Source organism: Podarcis gaigeae, assembly GCF_964106915.1.
Source record: "Podarcis gaigeae genome assembly, chromosome: 10".
In the NCBI taxonomy this organism is placed as follows: Eukaryota; Metazoa; Chordata; class Lepidosauria; order Squamata; family Lacertidae; genus Podarcis; species Podarcis gaigeae.
This window is the reverse complement of record NC_139686.1, coordinates 6,985,011-7,005,239: the sequence shown is the minus strand read 5'-3', so window position 1 is coordinate 7,005,239 and position 20,229 is coordinate 6,985,011. Positions and strand designations below refer to the sequence as shown.

General features: G+C 44.4%; 1 protein-coding gene across 1 annotated transcript in view; it reads right to left on the bottom strand.

The window, feature by feature from the left end:
* CHCHD3 (coiled-coil-helix-coiled-coil-helix domain containing 3) overlaps positions 1-20,229 on the bottom strand; it is a 217,168-nt gene that overhangs the window by 122,507 nt on the left and 74,432 nt on the right. The window contains exon 4 of the mRNA XM_083700960.1: positions 13,642-13,786. Coding sequence (XP_083557086.1) covers positions 13,642-13,786 — 145 coding nt within the window. The remainder of the gene's footprint in view (positions 1-13,641; positions 13,787-20,229) is intronic.

Below are 20,229 nucleotides of genomic sequence, written 5' to 3'. Positions count from 1 at the left end.
TGAAACTTTAATAAATATATTTAAAAAAACAACAACAGCAAAACACATCCCTTGGCTTAACCATTAATACAAACAAGTTTAGGCGTTTATGCTTCTTTATTTTCATTTCATGGTCTATGAAACTCCCTGATACAATACCTCAGAGCACCTCAGCATAATAAACCTTCCCCACTGCCACCATTCCGTCAATATGTCCTGTCCTTATCTAGACAGGGATTGCCGAACTACGGTCGTCTGTGCTGTGGTAACCTCTAGGTTAGATTACTGCAACACGTTCTACACAGGGCTGCCCCTGAAGACGGTTCAGAAACTTCAGCTAGTGCAAAATTCAGTGGCCAGGTTACTCACCAGAGCAAGATGGCTTGAGCCTATCACACCAATCCTGGTCCACCTGCACTGGCTACCAATCCGTGTTAGTTTGGACTTATAAAGCCTGAAATGGCTCAGGACTGCAATATCTCAAGGATCGCCTCTTTCCATATGAACCTACCTGGACCCTGATACCATCATGTGAGGCCCTTTTTCGTGTGCCTCCTCCATAAGAGGTTCAGAGGGCGGCAACATGAGGACGGGGTCTTTTCTACAGTGGCTCTCCATTTGTGGACTGCTCTCCCCGGTGAGGTTTGCCTGGCACCTTCATTATACATCTTTAGGTGCCAGGCAAAAATGTTCCTCTTCAATCAGGCCTTTGGCCTTTAACTACCTGTGGTCTTTAAGAAGTGGGTGGGATGTTTTCAATATATTTCTCTTTCCTGGCCAGTGTGCCTTACGCTAGTACCATGTCAAAGAAGTTAGCACTCACTGGAAAACCATCATGTGTAATGTCACTTGTTATCATGCACATTCATCCCTATTCAATAGTTCAGTTGCCCAGTGCTCATTGAGTAATAGCTGCTTTCTCCCTGTGAAAATCCAAAGAAAGTTACCATCACATTATTTACAAAGGCACCTAACACTCACTCACACACACACACACACACACACACACACACACCCTGCATGGAGTCAGCCAGCTGCTTTCTACATATTAAAATCCACTTTCTGATCATTTAATCCTGTTACAATTATACAATGACCATGGGAATTCAAGAATCGCACAGCTCCGTTTTAAGAAAGTGAGAATAAAGAAAACTATTACGTTCATTAAAATGCTCCGAAAATGACTAGTTTATCATCTACGTTGCAGAATAGAACAGGGCTGAGCATAAATTATTTATGATGTGTAACAGTTTAATGGAGCATAAAATGGATTTTCTTTTCCTCACTATTAGCAAAAGTTGTGGGTTTTCTGTGTGTTAGTTCCAAACTTGGCAGTGTACCTTACCCATTTAGAATTATGACAGATGCATCAATTTTCTAAATTGTTCTATATCAACTGCAAGTTAAGAGAAAATTGCTTGCAGTAGGCTGTAACTGCTGTTTTCTAAGGTACCACACTGGTACCCTGCAGAGATCTCTCATAGTTGCTTTATGGAGTCTTTCAGCAAATGCATAACTTTTGACAAAACCTTCTGAAATTTGGGGAGCTTCCATCAGCAGAGCAGCACACCAGCGGAGAATGGCAGCAACAGCAAAAGCTATCATTTTGAGATGGCTGGAGTGTGCTTGCTGATATAATTCACTGCAGCAAAGGTGATGCACTGCTTAAGGTAATGAAGCAAACGGCAGCCACAAGGAAGGAGCAGCCACATACAGTATTCTGGCCATGCATTGTGTCCATCTTCTGGTAAGCCATGAAAAATGGGGAACATTTTAGAAAGGGGGGGAGGAAGGAGGAAGAGGAACTGGACTAAGTAAAGATAATTTCAGGAAAAAGAGCATCAACAGGCCATATACACTTGCTTATCACTGTGAATGCAGATATGCAATTAGGCATACTATGATTAAACTTTTTGGGTTAATGGTAAAATGACCACCCTTGAGATAGAAAGCAACAGTGCAGTGACTATTTGCATTCCTGGAGGAAGAAACGAGGAATGGTGCAGTATTTATTTATTTGTAGACTTATTGGTTGCCATTTATATCCCACCCTTTAGCCAAAAAAGCTCTCAGAGGAAGGAGGGGAAAGCAAGCTCAAGCACATATTTGTGAAGTTCTTAAAGTTACAAACTTCAGATAAGGTAATAGGTAAAGGTAAAGGGACCCCTGACCATTAGGTCCAGTTGTGGCCGACTCTGGGGTTGCGGCACTCATCTCACTTTATTGGCCGAGGGAGCCGGCGTTTGTCCGCAGACAGCTTCCGGGTCATGTGGCCAGCATGACTAAGCCGCTTCTGGCAAACCAGAGCAGCGCACAGAAACGCCGTTTACCTTCCCGCCGGAGTAGTACCTATTTATCTACTTGCACTTTGACATGCTTTCGAACTGCTGGGTTGGCAGGAGCAGGGACCGAGCAACAGGAGCTCACCCCATTGCTGGGATTCGAACCGCCGACCTTCTTATCGGCAAGTCCTAGGCTCTGTGGTTTAACCCACAGCACCACCTACGTCCCTTCAGATAAGGTCGTATTGGGGGCTATTTATTACCCATGTACACGGAGCCTGAACAAAAGAGTTTTGGAGGCAAAAATGGACGAGTCCCAGCTTCGAGGAACTTGATATATTAGGGGATTTTTTTTTAATGCATCTTGTGCACAAAATGCAGGTGCACTGTTCTAGGCCAGAGGTCTTCCTGCAGATGTTTGCTGGACGACAACTTGCACCATCCCTGACTATCGGTCATGCAGGTTAGGGCTAACATCTCTGCAAAGACACTACGTTGACTACCCCTGATCAAGGTCAACCTGAGCTTCCCCTTCCACAGCCCTGGGTCCTCATGTTTAACCAGGACGACGTTACTCTTCAAAACCATTTCTATGACCCCAGCTCCCATTGCAAGTGCTAAACCCCAATTCATATTCTGCTCAAGTAGTTCCTCTCTTGGGCTGAAAAGCAATAGTGCTTGGCTCTCCCTGTGATGTGTACTACCTTGACTTCATTTTGCAAAGCTGGCTGGCGGCCTTTTGGCTTTCGCTCACGTAATGCAAAATGTCTTGGCTGCTGTTGCGTTCTATATATATATCTGTCCCTTTTGTTGAGATGCTTCAAGTAGCACTATGCTCGACATACTAATATAAGCAGTACAGACACTGGATGAGGCTGAGACCAGGGCTGTCAGCGGCTTGCTGGAGGGGAAATGCTGGCTCTGGGTGTTTGTGGGGAAGGGGAGGAACTTTCGAGAAGTGTTGAGCATAAACTAGTAGCCCGAAGTGCATTCAAATACCCTGTGACTGTGCAGAAGAAATGCTCTCTCACTGCAATACATACACACACACACACACACACACATATATATATATATATATATATATATATATACATACACACACACACACACATACACGGACAAGAACATTTTCTTGCATTCAGAATTCTCTTCTTCCTGATGTATTCTAAATGCCCTGGCAGAAATTATTACGAAAAGAAACCATTAAAGGTATGCTAATGACTATGAATTGTGACAGATGCTATAGAAACAGGGCTGTTGGCTCAGTCACAGCACCATTAACTATCTATCATAAAGTACTCTGAACTTGCTCATTTATTACTACTGTGCCGCCCAAGGGGGGGAGGCAAGCAGCAAGAGAGTTTCTCCAAGGCAAAATCATAATCCACTTACTTATCCTAATGTCATGATCCCTACTGTTTATCTGCATGATAATTAGGAAAATGAGAAGGACTGAAATATTGTTTTTAAAATCGTGACTGGAATCACACGGCCCTGTGAAACAGGGCAGGGGGGCAACACACCATCTTAGCAGGCCGCTGGATTTCCAAAGCGGGGAACTTAATTAGATGCTGCATCTTCTATGTTAGCAGAGAGGAAAAGGTAGCTAACCTTTGCTGTGGATGGCTGGAGAAGGAGGGGGGAAGAAGGGGATATAAAAAGCAAATTTCTATCAAGCCAAAAACAGAATTAGCAGAAATGCTTATTTGCTCATTGAAGCTACTTTCCCAATCTTGACTGCACCAAGTGGAAACTATTCCTAAGAACCATTTGGCCAGCATTTAAATGGTGCAGACGGCTTGCTATGAATCCTCTGTCTACAATACAACTCTTGACGTAATGCATTGCTATTCTCATTGCACAGCTAAGGAACCAAAACAGAGAGTGCTTCCAAGACCACACCACATAAATAACCACCAATATTGGGGAAGAAAGCAGGCTGAATGCTTTACTCGGCGAACCACTTTGGTCTTTGGTTTTTGGAATAACTGATAATACCATTCATTCAAAAGCCGGACACTATCAATCACACAAGAGAAAACTGGGCAGGATCCAGTGCTGTGATCATACCGCTTATACCAGACACCAATTCCCAGTTCTACCTAAGCTAACCCTCAGTGGGTACTACAGACCTTTTTAAGCTAGAAAACAGACACTGAAGAGTCCAGCAATCCAACAGATTGCTACTACCAGCATTTTACTGATTTATACTACCGTATTTTTCGCACTATAAGATGCACCAGAACATAAGACGCACCTAGTTTTTGGAGGAGGAAAACAAGAAAAAAAATATTATGAATCCCAGAAGCCAGAACAGCAAGAGGGATCGTTGCGCAGCGAAAGCAGCGATCCCTCTTGCTGTTCTGGCTTCTGGGATAGCTGCGCAGCCTGCATTTGCTCCATAAGATGCACACACATTTCCCCTTACTTTTTAGGAGGGAAAAAGTGAGTCTTATAGAGCAAAAAATACGGTATATACAACTACAAGGTCTCCCTCCCTCAGGCTGGCCACCTTCAACTATATAAAGGGCTGTCACATGGAAAATGGAGAAAACTTGTTATTTTCCTGCTCCTGAGGCTGGCACCCAAACCAAGGGATTCAAATTACAAGAAAGAAGATTCCAACCAAACATCAGGAAGAACTCTATGATGGTGGGAGATGTTGGAGAGTGGGCTCTCCTTCATTGGAGGTTTTTAACCAGAGGTTGGATGGCTATCTGTCACGGATGCTTTAGTTGAGATTCTTGCATTGTAATCAGGACAAGCCTCATGGTCCCTTCCAACATTACAATTCTATGATTCTATGAATACCACTTTTATATGGAGTTTTCTTGGCAGGGATACTGGAGTGGCTTGCTGGTTCCTGCTCCAGGTGGATCACATTTAGTCAAAACTCTCCAGTATGACCTGTCCGTCTTGGGTGGCCCTGCACGGCATAGCTCATAGCTTCTCTGAATTTTTCAAGCCCCTTCGCCACAACAAGGCAGTGATCCATGAAGGAGTCACCTCATGAGAAGAGAAGACTCCCTGGAGAAGACCCTGATGTTGAGAAAGATGGAGGGCACAAGGAGAAGGGGACGACAGGGGATGAGATGGTTGGACAGTGTTCTCAAAGCGACCAGCATGAGTTTGACCAAACTGTGGGACGCAGTGGAAGACAGGAGGGCCTGGCGTGCTCTGGTCCATGGGGTCATGAAGAGTCGGACACGACTAAACAACAACATGAATACCACTAAAGGAAGCCACTCAAGTTATCCCTTTGTCCTTGCTTCCCTTCTCTCACCCCTTCCTCCTCATCTGTTCTCGAAGCCTACAAAGAACTTCCAATGAAGGAGAGTCCATCAGCTTCCTAGGGAGTCTGTTCTACTGTGTTTTAGTGGTATAACCAGGAACATTGAACCAAATAAACTATTAGTCAGAATCTACCTTTTTAACCAAGCATACTTAGTTATAAGCATACTCACTAAAAATCAAATCCCATTAAAAATAAACAGGACTTGCTTCCAAGTAAACACAGTAAGGATTGGGCTGGAAGTTTATTTTATCTCCCCCCCCCCCCCCGTCTCTCTTCCCCCTGGAAATTGGTACTTTTTGTCAGGGATTTTAGCTCCTGCATGCTGATATATAGAGTATACTGCAATTCATTCTTCAAAAGGCACATTACATAAATTACAGAAATCTACCATGATTGCAGGCACTTATATAGCTGCACATAACTTTTATATTGTACAAATGTCTAGAAAACCTGGCTATTCCCCCCACCCTTTAATAATACAGGCAATTTCCCTCTAGTTTTGCTACCAATCAAAGAGAATATGCTAGACAAGGAAAGTCCCTTTACAATTCTGCTTTAACAGAATGTAAGCTCTCTCTCTTCCCCATCCCACTTTTATCTTTTTTTCTTTCTTTTTTGGCAATACAAAAAAACCAAACAATAGAATAAACTAACAAGCAAATTCTTCAGCTCCAGGTTAAAAAATATTTATGCTTAAATAAGCAAAAATGTATTAGGACAGACTTGTCAAGCTACATCGTCAGAAATCTTTAAATGCCATCAAAGGTCCATCGGGGACTTGGCTGTATTCTGTGGCACACACTTGCATCATAGCATATAGAAGGTCAAACTCTGGCATCTTTTAGATTCAGCTTTTGCTCTGCCAACTCAGCTTGTGGAGGAAGGGAAGAGATACATGCTGAAGGCCCAGAAGTTATCAAAGTTTGGGGGAAGGGAAAGTAAGAGACACATATACAGCATATCAAATGTTGTTTAGGAAGTACGTCCTCAAGATCCCTCGAGAGAATGCAAAGTTGTGTGAATGTGAGGTCAACATGCTTCTCCCTTTCCTGGACATGACAAAAGATGGCGGAGCTCTTTTCATCAGGTGGCATGTGCATCTCGTTCAATTATGAAGGCAATGTGTTCATGCAGGAACTGCTATGAGGGAAGTATAGGGAAAGGACTAGCAAATATGAACTCAATTCTAATCAACTACAGTCGAACCTTGGTTGTCGAATGCGTTGCTACTCAGACGTTTTGGCTCCCGAACGCCACAAGCCCGGAAGTGAGTGTTCCGGTTTGCAAATGTTCTTTGGAATCCGAACATCCAATGGGACTTCCGATTGGCTGCAGGAGCTTCCTGCAGCCAATCAGAAGCCGTGCTTTGGTTTCCAAATGTTCTGGAAGTCGAACGGATTTCTGGAACGGATTCCATTCGACTTCTGAGGCACGAGTGTATAACGAACAACAGAAAGGGTAAGGGGAACCTGTTATATTGTATTAAACATTTGAGTTTTCAAACGTCAGTCTGGTTTCGAACGTCCGTCTGGTTTCAGTCTCCTAACACTTAGAGAAGAACAGACCAGCAAGTGTCTGTTTCTTCCTCTGTCCCCAATGACTGGCCAGTCATGCCCTTCATGCAGGCACTTCCAATTCAGGCACTGGATCAGACCCAAATCTCTTTAGCATCAGAAAATTCACTGAATGATGGACCATGCCTTGGGAGCGTTCTCTCCAGGGTCTCTCCAGTTTAGATCTCAAAGAGGGGAGAGGATGCACATAAATATTAAGATACTAGGCACTGCAGATTATCATTTCACTTCTGGCTTTCAAGCTGGCAGAAACAGGCTATTGCAAAGTAAACTAACCCTGCAGACAGAGACCTCAGCAACAATTAGTAGTGGAAAGGAGGGAGCCTGAGGCCACGAGTCTTTCCTAACATTGAAATGATACAAGCAGGCCCCTGTTTTCCTCTGCAAAATGTTAGCAGGAATGGAGCCTCTACTCTTAAAACTATTTTTCATTAACTTTCTGTGCGTACACCACTAAACTTTAGGAAACATGCTGGGATAGAATTCAAGTTTCTGAAAGCTAAAATACTTCACACAAACTCAGAGAGGTTTACTTTTAGAGAGTGAAAGGCTAAATAATCACCCATCCTCAGCAGAGTCAATCGCTTTTCTTGCCATACCTCCTCACTGAAAAGAGGACTGCCCAGTGATTCAATGGGCAACCTCCCTGAAGGCTGATTCTTCTCCACACTGGAAATGACTGAATGATCCAGGCACACCTGATGCGAAGATGTGGCAGAATTACAGCAAAGAGATGGCAGGAGACAAGTGAGCTTATGTCCTGCTTTGTGCTTCCTAAGAGGTTTCTCTGGAAAAGAAGCATGTTGCCCTAGAAAGGCCTCTGGTCTAATCCAGTATTGCTTTTCATATGTTCTTAAAGGTAAAGGTAAAGGGACCCCTGACCATTAGGTCCAGTCGTGACCGGCTCTGGGGTTGCGGCGCTCATCTCATTTACTAGCCAAGGTAGCCGGCGTACAGCTTCTGGGTCATGTGGCCAGCATGACTAAGCTGCTTCTGCCGAACCAGAGCAGCACACAGAAACGCCGTTTACCTTCCCACTGGAGCGGTACCTATTTATCTACTTGCACTTTGAGGTGCTTTCGAACTGCTAGGTTGGCAGGAGCTGGGACCGAGCAATGGGAGCTCACCCCATCACAGCGATTCAAACCGCTGACCTTCTGATCGGCAAGTCCTAGGCTCTATGGTTTAACCCACAGCGCTACCTGTGTCCCTTACATATGTTCTTACTCAGGCCAAAAACAATGAATCAGACAACCTCTGCAATAAGTTGGTTCTCTAGGCTCACGTGAGCCTAACTAATGAATGAATTTATTTCTCACAGCCTTTTTGCTATTTTCTCAGCCAATTCACAGCTTGGCTGCATGCAATCCAAATGGGGCAAATCCCCACTTATTTCTTCATTGGACTGTCTGCGACAGGCATCAAAATGAAAGTGCATTCAGCAATCTATGCAGGATTTAGCATTTAGTGGTTGAACAATAATTTTATTACAAGCGCTCACAGGACACACGTCATCCTGGGGTTACACCATGCAACAAAGGGAAATGCTGCATCACCTACGGGGCATTTCAGTTAGCTGCGCTGTTTAACTATCAGGAGGAATTAATTCTGAATTTTGTGGATTTTGCACAGTAGTGCAGCAGGCAAATAAATTGTTTTCCTTTTACTCAATGTCCACAGCAAAGCTGCCCAGTAACTGCATTATAGGAAACAGACGATGCGCTGAATGAAGAAATTGTGGTAAGCGATAGGCAGTGCTCCTGCCTACAAAAAATGAACAAAAGGTCTTCTGCAATCAGTAGCCAACTTGCTTGATGCCTCTCAATTACATTCTAAAGCAAACTATTTCAGCAGCTATTAAAACTAGTATTGACCTCTGCCAGTTCAGACTTTAAGATGGATGCCTGAACACTCCTGGCACCAAAACAGAAGTTCACATTGAAAACTAGCACATCAGCGAGAATGTCGAGCTAGAATGGTTCTCCAGTATGGTGTAGTGGTTAAGAGCGGTGGACTCGTAATCTGGTGAACCGGGTTCGCTTCCCTGCTCCTCCACATGCAGCTGCTGGGTGACCTTGGGCCAGTCACACTTCTCTGAAGTCTCTCAGCCCCACTCACCTCACAGAGTGTTTGTTGTGGGGGAAGAAGGGAAAGGAGAATGTTAGCCGCTTTGAGACTCCTTGGGGTAGTGATAAAGCGGGATATCAAATCCAAACGCTGCTGCTGCTGCTGCTGCTGCTTCCCAACAAGCTCGTTTTCTATGTGTAATAATTTAGCAACCCAAGAAGGGACTGCTGGATCAGCCCAGTGGCCCAATTATGCCAGCATCCTGCTCTCACAATGGCCAACCAGATGCCTCTGACACACCTATTGGGAATCTGAATACGTGCAGCTTCACACACAGAGTCAATTAGGATTTGGCCAACAGCCAAGGCAGTATGAAGGAGTAAGTCTGCCTGGTGATACAGAGGCATGGAGACAGCTCCAAGATTGGTCAAGCTCTCTCACGGGAATGATGATTTATGGCCTACTAACTGGAATGTGTTAGTGAGTGGTTCAGTGTTGAGAGTTGTGTAAGAGAGAGCTAGCCAAAGATCCATGTTCTGTTCTGTTCCTGTAAATAGTCCACTGTATATAATAAACACCTATAACTACAAGTTACTGGTTCCTGCTTTGTCCATCCTGTCTGCAGCCAAGTTGCCAACTGCTTTTGTGAACTCTGCGTTTACTCTGCTAGGTCTGGCTAAGGTCCTGCAACTAGTCAGAAAGTTGCGAAACGCCAACAGATTATGACAATAACACCAAGGGGCAGAACATGAGCACAAGAACAAAATTCTCCCCTCCTGTGTTTCCCAGCCACAAGAATTCAGAAACACTGCTGCCTCAAATTGTAGAGGTACAGCCCAACCATCATGGCGAGTAGCTAGACTTGCTTTGCTTTGTGTGTGTTTTGGTGACGTATTTACGTAGGTGAGTCCCCACATGCAGGCTGAAGTGGTAGAGGCCAGGAGCAGTTTTACTATCTCATTTATATATGTGCAGGCCGGTCATATCTGTACATTAGTACCTCAAGAATTATTCACACTTTTATCTTTAAAGAACAACAACATGGAGCCACTGGGTTTAAATTCTGTTCTGGGGCCGGCCCTAATTTTTAAGTATAAACACTAATCTTTTGAACATTTTCACCACACAGCAAATAGTCGTTATTGAACTTTCTAGTCTTGCCATTTTGGCTTTTCTGCTTGGATGGGCCTAGAATAACTAATTGCATTCAGTTTTAGGCTATGTAGCTTCCCTCGAATAATTTCAGAATCATATAAAAGAACTTGTTTTTCTATTAAAATGATGAATGGGCTAAATGAGGTATGTAATAAAATACTGCAGGCTGGTAAACAAACTAGTGTTCTCTTACGGCAAAGCGCTTTACCTCGTTTAGCAAATTCTGCCCTGCAGTATTTTCTAGCCAAGCCATCCTGAAAACATAGTTAGGAGAGGAAGGATTATTTGGCCGGCAGCAAGAAAGGTCAAGTGTAATCTGCTTCAGAAGAAAATCAGAAACCTTCCTGCAGCCAAAGGTGAGCAAGTGGGGGGAAAAACAATGGAGACAAATGGGGCTGTTAGTGAAAACCCAATCTGTGTAGTCTGAAGGAGATGGATCCAAGCAACATTGGGGGGGGGGATTATCTGGTTTACGCAATATCATATGCATTGGGGGAACTTATCAAGCAGAGTGAAAAGGTGAAGAGAAACTGGCTGTTGATGTCAGCGCTCTCAGCTTTTGAATGAAACTGCTTTCATGGCAAAACTATAGAAAAATGGGGAGGGGGCAGCTTTTAGAACATCTATGTCCTTGCCCAGTGGACATGCTCAGAGCTAGAGCAGTCCCCATAAATGCTTGCCCAGCCCTTCCTTAAATCCCTACCACCACCCTTCAAGGTCATTAGTTTCACTGCCAAACTGCCAGGGGCATCTTACCCATAGAGGCTAGTGGCGCAGGGCGCCAGGGCGCCAAGTTCTGGAGGGCGCCAGAAAAGAGGCGGAGGCATCAGCTCGCCACCTTCGCCCGCCTCCACCATGCCACGCCAAAGCAGCACCGCGCCTGGAGCCTCCGTCTGCCGTGGCCACCATGGCACGAAGCAGCCAACTGAGCCGGGAGCCGCCGCGCCCAGCCTCTGCCTCTTCCTCACTGGAGGAGCTGCCCTCCAGCTGCTGCCCACCTCCTCCAGCCCCACAAAGCTGGGCGTGTTGCCAGCAGCACCATCCTCCCTGAAAAAGGTTGACAACTCTGCGAAACCGGGGGGGGGGGGGGAGTCTTTGCACCATGGCACTGGATGTGCTTAAGACAGCCCTGCGAACTCTATTACGGTCATGAGGTTTCTTCTAATGTTCTTGAAGTGGTAAGGATGACCACACCCCCTGGACACTTGCTCCTCTTGGCTGCTAAAAGCCAGCAGCGAGGGTACAGCTGGCTGAGCCAGGGAGATGATTAATGCCTCCCTGGGAAACGGGGAGGTCCCTGCCTGTTTTGGCACAGAAACCGGTTGCGATTTCAACTAACTGCAATTCCTGGGCACTCTTCAAAAATATAGCTCCACATACAGTACATTACAATTGCCGGTCCTTGAGGTTATCAAACATGGATAAATACGGCTCTTTATTATGCTGCATTTGTAGTTGTCAAGATGAAAGGACTGCTTTGTTTTAATTAACAGAGACAATGAATCAGAAGCTAGAGCCCAGGATAAAATGCAAAAGACAGTACACAAATGTTTCAACACTATGGACCATTCTTCCAAACAATTGTCAGCTCCAAGTGCACAGAACTACATTTCTTTGGCTCTTCAATAGGAAATGAGACTTTAATGTCGCTGGCAACCCAAACAGACCTGCTTTCCAAATTGCAAGGTTTTAAATGACAGCTCATTTCAGTCCAAGCAGTAAAGCAAATATGTTAGCAGCAAATGCCAGGTCGTTATAAAGAGAGGGAAATATAACTGCCTTTGGGCACCATAAATAAATCTATAGATTTATTTATTTTTTTAACTCTGTGTTCTCCACAGCTCACCTTGACACTCGGTACAGCTCCACTGATGGGATGTCAATAAGATATTTGTGGTGTTGTCACCACATTGAAAATTATTCCAGGATGAATTAATTCAGCTGGTCCCCAAGCAGTTTTTGCAACACAGAACACTTCGTGTGGAGTTCTGGATGCAGAATTGTTGTAGACTTAAAAGGCTGGCCACTAAAATGACCTGTGGTGTCTTCTGAAGCAAAATAATGCTCCTGTGAACACCTCATTGCCATGAAAGGTCTGCTTCAAGCAACTCAAAATTACTTGCAGCGCTTCATCCAATGCCTCCTTATGAGCAAATTTAAAAGGCTGAAAGTTTGCCTTCTATTTCATAAGCTCAGGTCCATGGAAGATTATTATTGTTGGTTTTAAATACATAAAAGAACTTGAAGGCCAAAGTAAAGAGCCTTGTGTGCATATATATTTTTCCCCTTGATGAATTATATTCTGACGTTGAAAAATCTGCAGCACAAGAGGAACACAAGGGGGAAAGGTATATTTTTAAAGCTTGGTTTGGGGTGAGGAAAACAAGCCAGGGCTTCCTGCACAAGGAGACCACCGGGGCATATTTTAGCCACACAGTGGCATAGATCCTGAGGTTAATTTAAGGAAGGTCACAGGTGGGAAGTCTGTGGTCCGCTTCACTTTCCTGAAGCCAACCTCAGCTCCCCAAAACCCCCTCTAGAACAGGGGTCAGCAAAATTTTTCAGCAGGTGGTCGGTCCACTGTCCCTCAGACCTTGAGGGGGGTGGCTGGACTATATTTGGGGGGGGATGAACGAATTCCTACCCACAAATAACCCAGAGATGCATTTTAAATAAAAGCACACATTCTACTCATGTAAAAAAACACTGATTCCCGGACAGTCCGCGGGCCAGATTTAGAAGGTGATTGGGCTGGATCCGGCCCCCGAGCCTTAGTTTGCCTACCCATGCTCTGAATCAGAGGAACCCACCAGAACATGAGTGCAGAGGCGAGGCAGGGATAGAAATAGATCCTTTCATGAACTTCCTTACATTATTTATCATAGGATCAAAGCCATTAAAGCTGGAGCAAAGATCTTGAAAAGCACATTTAATCTGAAACGATTCCATTTGTTCAGTGGAACAAGCCTTTCAACATTTTGATTTTTTTTTTAGTCCTTTTAGAAAATAGTTCCATGGAGAATCTTACCAACCACATCAGCTGCAGGGATGCAAAGAGGAAGCACCTAATGCCAGATTTGTGACTTAGCATCTTCACGAGAGCACTCAGCTACTGTAAGCATGACAACCTCTCCAATTATCTCATCATCATATACCAAAATACTGTTTCTCTGTCACTACCTATCACTCAGCACCTAGATGGATTCCTGCCTGCCTTGAACTGGTTCTTCGGCAGCGCCTTCTCACTGCTTGATAATTGGGGGGAAGATGACGACTCTACACCTACCAGCAGCTGTGCCTTGAGGCGCTCATCTTCGGTCGCAGCTCTCTCTCTAAGGATGGCTCTGGACAAGTGCTCGTTTGAGGCAGCCCGCTCTCGCTCAAGAACTTTGCTGATTTCATCTCGTACATGCATTTGATTCTGCTTCAGTCTACAAGAGAGTAAAGAAAGAAAGGCACGGAACTGAACGGTGTACTCAAAACTTAACACCTGGTTGGGTCAAAGCAATACGACGCACATTTCTTGGACCTGTTCCACAGATATCACATTTCTACTATCATTTCACGTCAACAGAAGCAGTGCAGTGAGGCACGAGGAAGCATTTCCCACAGTTTGTGCCCATTGATAATACCACAAGGTATCCAGCAGCTCTGGCAGGGAGACATAATTACTGGTTTTTAAAAAGCACAAGGAGCATATAAACGTGAATGCCGAATTTTACAACATGCATAAAGCTTGAAGTATCGCAACCAACACGGTTTCAACTTATCAGTGCTACACCCAGATATAAAATCATTATGACTGTAAAAATCCCATTTCCCAGAAAGATTAAATACATTATTAATATCTCTTCACCTGCACATGGAGGACAACCTGGGCAGAGAGTTGTCCTTATTCCAAGCCATTCTTGTTTAAAGTAAAGTTGTTTATCCTTCACCACCTGTTTGTTGCCACTAAAAGGACTTAATAATAATAATAACAACAACAATAATAATTTTTTAGTTATATCCCGCCTTCCCCATCCAGAGCTGGGCTCAGAACAGCTAACAATAAAATAATACAGCATTCTAAAATCAATTCATTATAAAATCAGTTCAAATCAAATTAATGGCAACCATTGGGCTAGAGTTCTGTGAGGATTACCAAAGGAGAGGGTCAGACTGTGCCTTGGCCAAATGCCAGGCGGAACAGCTCTGTCTTGCAGGTCCTGTAGAAAGATGTCAAGTCCCGCAGGGCCCTGGTCTCTTGTGACAGAGCGTTCCACCAAGTCGGGGCCACGGCCGAAAAAGCACTGGCTCTGGTTGAGGCCAGACTAACCTCCATGTGGCCAGGACCTCCAAGATGTTTTTGTCTGAAGATTGTAAGGTCCTCCATGCGACATACCAGGAGAGGCGGTCCCGTAGGTACAAGGGTCCTAAGCCGTATAGGGCTTTAAAGGTTAAAACCAGCACCTTAAACCTGATCCTGTACTCCACCGGGACCCAGTGCAGCTGGTATAGCACTGGGTGAATGTGATCCCACAGCGAGGACCCCTTAAGGAGCCTCGCTGTGGCATTCTGCACCCGCTGGAGTTTCTGGGTCAGTCTCAAGGGCAGCCCCACGTAAAGTTGTTAACTGTTCACCATCAGGAGCTTGCCCAGAGAGGGAGAACTGAACATGGGTGAAGGTATCCACCCCAAGAGCCATTCTGTAGACTAGAGAAGCAGAACAGGTAAGAGATTATGACAACTGGAGTGAAAGAAAAAACTAAGATGACCCAACAGCTTGGGTCAACGGATCCCTAAATTACAAGCAGGAGGTCACTAGCAACATACCAAGAGCCTGTCGGAAACATAAATTGTAGAGGACCCCAGCCCAGTAGCAGCTCATGGGTGGCGGTGCTGCCTTCAACACCTGTGTTGGTTCACCTATATCAGCTGAACAAATAATGGGGGTGGTGGAATGGGGGGTGCAAATTGGCTTTATGTCCGTCAAATATATTTCACATCAAATTCTGAAGTTAAAGCACATGCCACAAGACCTTTAAGATCCTTCGGAAATTTGATTTCACATACAAATGGATATATATTTTTTAAAAAACTTTTTCTCTATACTATATCAAATAATTTGTAAGTTAACAATTGGAGGGTGCAACTCTGTGAAAACAGAAGTAGGAATCGGATCTAGGGATAGAGATTGTGGAGGTGGGTTGGAATAATTTGTGGGTTAAAAAAACCACTAAAATCAGTATCAACTCGGTTATGAGAAAATACATTTAAATTACAACACCAATGGCATTTGATACCATTGTGGTGTAGTTATATTAATAAAACTATGCTGGAAGGTTCCGTTGCTTCCAGGATGGGCTAAAATGTTTTTGCTTTTCCTGGTCAAGTTCTCTCGAAAGACCCAAGCTCTTCTGCGAGTGACGCTGGCTTGTGACACCACCCTAGAGACCAATTTTAAGCCTGTATTTTGCATTATGCTTTGGGATCTTGACCGTGTTGGCAGTGTTCTTTGGACCGCGCGATACAAAAAGAAAACTTGATCCAAGTCTGTCTGTCTGTCGTGGGGAATTCGCTGTTCCGAGCGAGAAACCTCTAAAGCCGCCAAAGCTAATGAAATCATTAACGAAATACCTGCCGTTCTAACGCTGCACATTTTTATATGGAGTCTAAAATATGTATTAAATAATGTAGCTAATAAAATACACCTGCTTCATGTGTGTTCTCATGCTGAGCACAAAGTCAACATCTGAAAGTTTGCCGCCGGTGACAGAATATCAAATACGGCTCTTCAAACGGGCTTTGGAAATTGCAGCAGAGATGAGGTTTCGGAGTTCTTGCCACTTTTGTGCATTACCGAGGGAGCCTCTGAGAACAAATCATCATGTCTAGGGTCACTTTGTGAAAGGTATACACACACACACACACACACACACACACACACTCCATTACAGAGCTTTATATTCTTCCCCAAGGAAATGGTTAGAGGTTGGGGGTGGTGAAAGCAGACAATAACAATTTGAATTGCCTTTGTGCTCCAGATACAACCCTCTGGAATGTGAACCAAATGGGAGTTTTTATCAAGTTTATTAAGCGACGTCTTCAGTTACTCGAGCAGAAAGCTAGATTATGCAGACACGGACCAAATTCCATCAAGTGATTTCCCAAGATCCTCCAAATTATTCCAACCAAATCGAATCTATCGCACAATCAATGATGCGGAAAACAGGAAGGCCAAATCAACATACACAAATCTGAGTTTAGGGAAGCTGAATGTAATCCCAAACAGAGGAGTTTAAAAGAAACAGATCTTCTTCATTGCTTCATGAGTGTTAAATTTGGTGCAGTAACTAATTTGTGATCATCGTTCGGGGTACATTCTACAACAAAGGGCAAAGCTGATGGAAATTTTGACACACATAGGAGAACTCCAAAGTGTCATAATATTTGCAGGGTGTTATGACAGGCTTGGTTGTCTACAAGGAGTGGGTGCAGTAACCATCTGTAGTCAACGTCAGATCTCTTATGACAGAATGCCTGTTAGAAAAGTGAAATCTCATAGCTCCTGTTTGGGGTTCACAGAGAACACCCGCAGTCTTTCTCATCCTCCTGAAACTTTTCCCCGCTTAACCATGTAGTGCTGCAATTCTCAGAATTAGGGCCAGTTGTCAGGTGCTTAGCTGTTTTCGTGTAAAGAACTCTGAAGCATTCATTAAGATATACCACTTTTTAAAAAAAAAAAAAAAACACCTCTTTTTCAGCATAAACTTCAATTACTATTTTCCCACAAGGGTCTCATGGCATTATTATTTGGGGGAGGCGGCGGTTACAGTTAAGGAACACCAAGTTTGCTTTTTCAATTGCAAATGTTCCCACAAGGCATGAAAAGAAACCAAGAAATATCACCTGGAACAGCCTAGATGAGGGCAAACAACTCAGCCCAAGTAATTTCTTGTTCTGCATTATTGCAATGTCATTGCTCTCATTCCTCGCTTCATAATACCATTTAACAATCATTAGAACTAACTCTGTTAAAGAGCCAAAATATATGGGATGGTATCCAGAGTGGAGGAAAGTGAGTGAAACTCTTCCAACTGAATCCTCCCATGGGTGGAAGACAGAAAACAATTTCTGCCAATTCCCCATCACCTTAAAAGCCCCCCCCCCCAAAACCCTCAAATCTGTACTGGAAGGCTGGTGAACCCTCCAGAATAATATGGGAGGTGGAATTATGGGCTGCAGGAGGGATGGAGAATCAGCAAAAACTGCCTTTCCTTCCCACCACAGAAGCATCCAGTTCATGGACAGGAAACCTTCCACTGGGTCCAATTCACTTCCAAAAAACAAAAATGAGTCTTTCTGTTTGTGGAACAGCTGGTCTGGATCCAACCCAAGGGGAACCCATTATTTAATCTCCTTAGCTAAACCCTGTCCACTGACATGGAGAGGTCAAGGAAAAGTTCCAAGGCAACTATTCTATTCCGAACTTAAAAATGGAAAGCGTAATGCTGGTGGTCAACAAAAGAGTTTTAAAGACTCCCTCAAGGCAAATCTAAAAAAATGTAGTATAAACACCAAAAACTGGGAAACACTGGCCTAAGAGCGCTCCAATTGGAGAACAGCCTTTACCAAAGGTATCATGGGCTATGAAGACACTCAAACTCAGGACGCAAGGGAGAAACGTGCTAAGAGGAAGGCACGCTTGGCAAATCCACACCGTGATCAGCTCCCGCCCAGAAACCAATGTCCCCACTGTGGAAAGACGTGTGGATCCAGAATTGGCCTCCACAGTCGCTTAGAGATTCACTGTGAAGACCGTGTTCATGGAAGACAATCTTACTCGGCTATAGATAGGTAGCCGTGTTGGTCTGCCATAGTCAAAACAAAACAAAATTCCTTCCAGTAGCACCTTAAAGACCAACTAAGTTAGTTCTTGGTATGAGCTTTCGTGTGTATCTGAAGAAGTGTGCATGCACACGAAAGCTCATACCAAGAACTAACTTAGTTGGTCTTTAAGGTGCTACTGGAAGGAATTTTTTTTTGTTTTTACTCGGCTATGAGTGAACACCAAGGAAGAAGAAGATACACGGAGACCTAAGTGGCAGCTGCTTGTTACCTTTAAAGCAGAGGCTGAATAGGTGGAAGACACCTTGACCATGATTTCACTTGATCACATGTAACGCTTAACCACAGTTCATGCAAACCATATTCATTAAAGCCATGCCTTTCTCCCTCAATATGAGCCATGCAGATCTAATTCAAACCAATACAAAACCAAGTATCAATAAAATAAATAAAAATAAAAATGCAAAGCAGCAGATGAGATAAGCCTGCTGTCATGGACTGGCTGGATGCAAAAGAGTGGTGGGAAGCACCAGCTGGGAAACCCCCCAAGGGAACCCCCAGGGGAAGGAGGCACAGAGCCAGGGGATTGGTGGTGGGACGACGATGCATGGTCAGACAGAGAAGAGGGGACAGACTAGAAGAAGGTGGTGTTGGAAACTGAAGAGGCAACAGGGCTTAGTGAGCAGGAAGATTCTGTGGCAGAGAGCAGTCCAGAATCAGAGGCAGAAGCAGAGGCTGGTGAGGAAGGGGGCCAAGAGGCAGAGTGGAGGCAGGCTGCTGAAGAAGCCAGGTAGTCTCCCCTTCCTGTTGTGGCCAGCTCCCCTTCTCTTGGTCTCCCAGAACACAAAGAAGAATGAAGAGAGAGAGGATGAAGGAGCCTCAGGTTGCTGGGGTAGGAACCGAGGGAGAAGCCTTAGAGAATGATAGGAAGGTGGGGACAATCAGTCCTCAGAACTGCACTGGGACAAGATCACTGAGCCTGAGCTGTTTAATTTTTTTGAATAAAGCGTTAACTTCACTGACACCTTGTGAGTTATTGTTGACTTGCTCCCAGCTCCCACCTTGCCACCTGCTAATAATGAAGGAGCAGGAAAAAGTCAGAACTAAAGCATTACAAAGATCTGACAGGCCAGACAGCTACCGGGAAAATGGTATTTAGTCAAGAACAAAATGTCAACTTAAAGCACCAAATAAATATCCTGAGGTAAGGTAAAGGGACCCCTGACCATTAGGTCCAGCCATGGCCGACTGGGGTTGCGGCACTCATCTCACTTTACTGGCCGAGCTGGCGTACAGTTTCCGGGTCATGTGGCCAGCATGACCAGAGCAGACTTCTGGCGAACCAGAGCAGCGCACGGAAACACTGTTTACCTTTCCACCGGAGCGGTACCTATTTATCTACTTTCACTTTGACGTGCTTTCGAAATGCTAGGTTGGCAGGAGCAGGGACCGAGCAACGGGAGCTCACCCCATCGCGGGGATTCGAACCGCCGACCTTTTGATTGGCAAGTCCTAGGCTCTGTGGTTTATCCCACAGCACCGCCCGCGTCCCTATCCTGAGGTAGGGGATTCCAAAATGGTTGGGTGCTAACACAATCCCGGTTGACAGCCATGTTGATGATGAAGCACTTAATCACACTGAAGTCAAGCAGCTCATGGTTGGACATTATGCCTGCAAAGGACCATTATATAAACAGGCATAAAAGACACAATTATCCAGATGAAATGAAAGGAGACAAGAAATGGGGACATGGGCCTTTCAACTTCATACAATATAGGAAGTTAAAAGCCCAGGCTTTTCAATGTTGAAATGGGGACAAGGATATGAGAAAGCCATCTTAGTAAATAAGACTCATTCTGGACCTCATGACAGGCTTTTCATAATAAGGAAGCCTTTTTTATCTTGGAGTTTTCTCAGAACAAAAACTATTTCAAGTGAACTTTGACTTTTTGTGCCTTTTCTGACATCAGACATCACCACTGCAACGAAGCCAGCCAAGTATTATTGACCAAAGTTTATGGACAAATATCCCAAACTCATTTT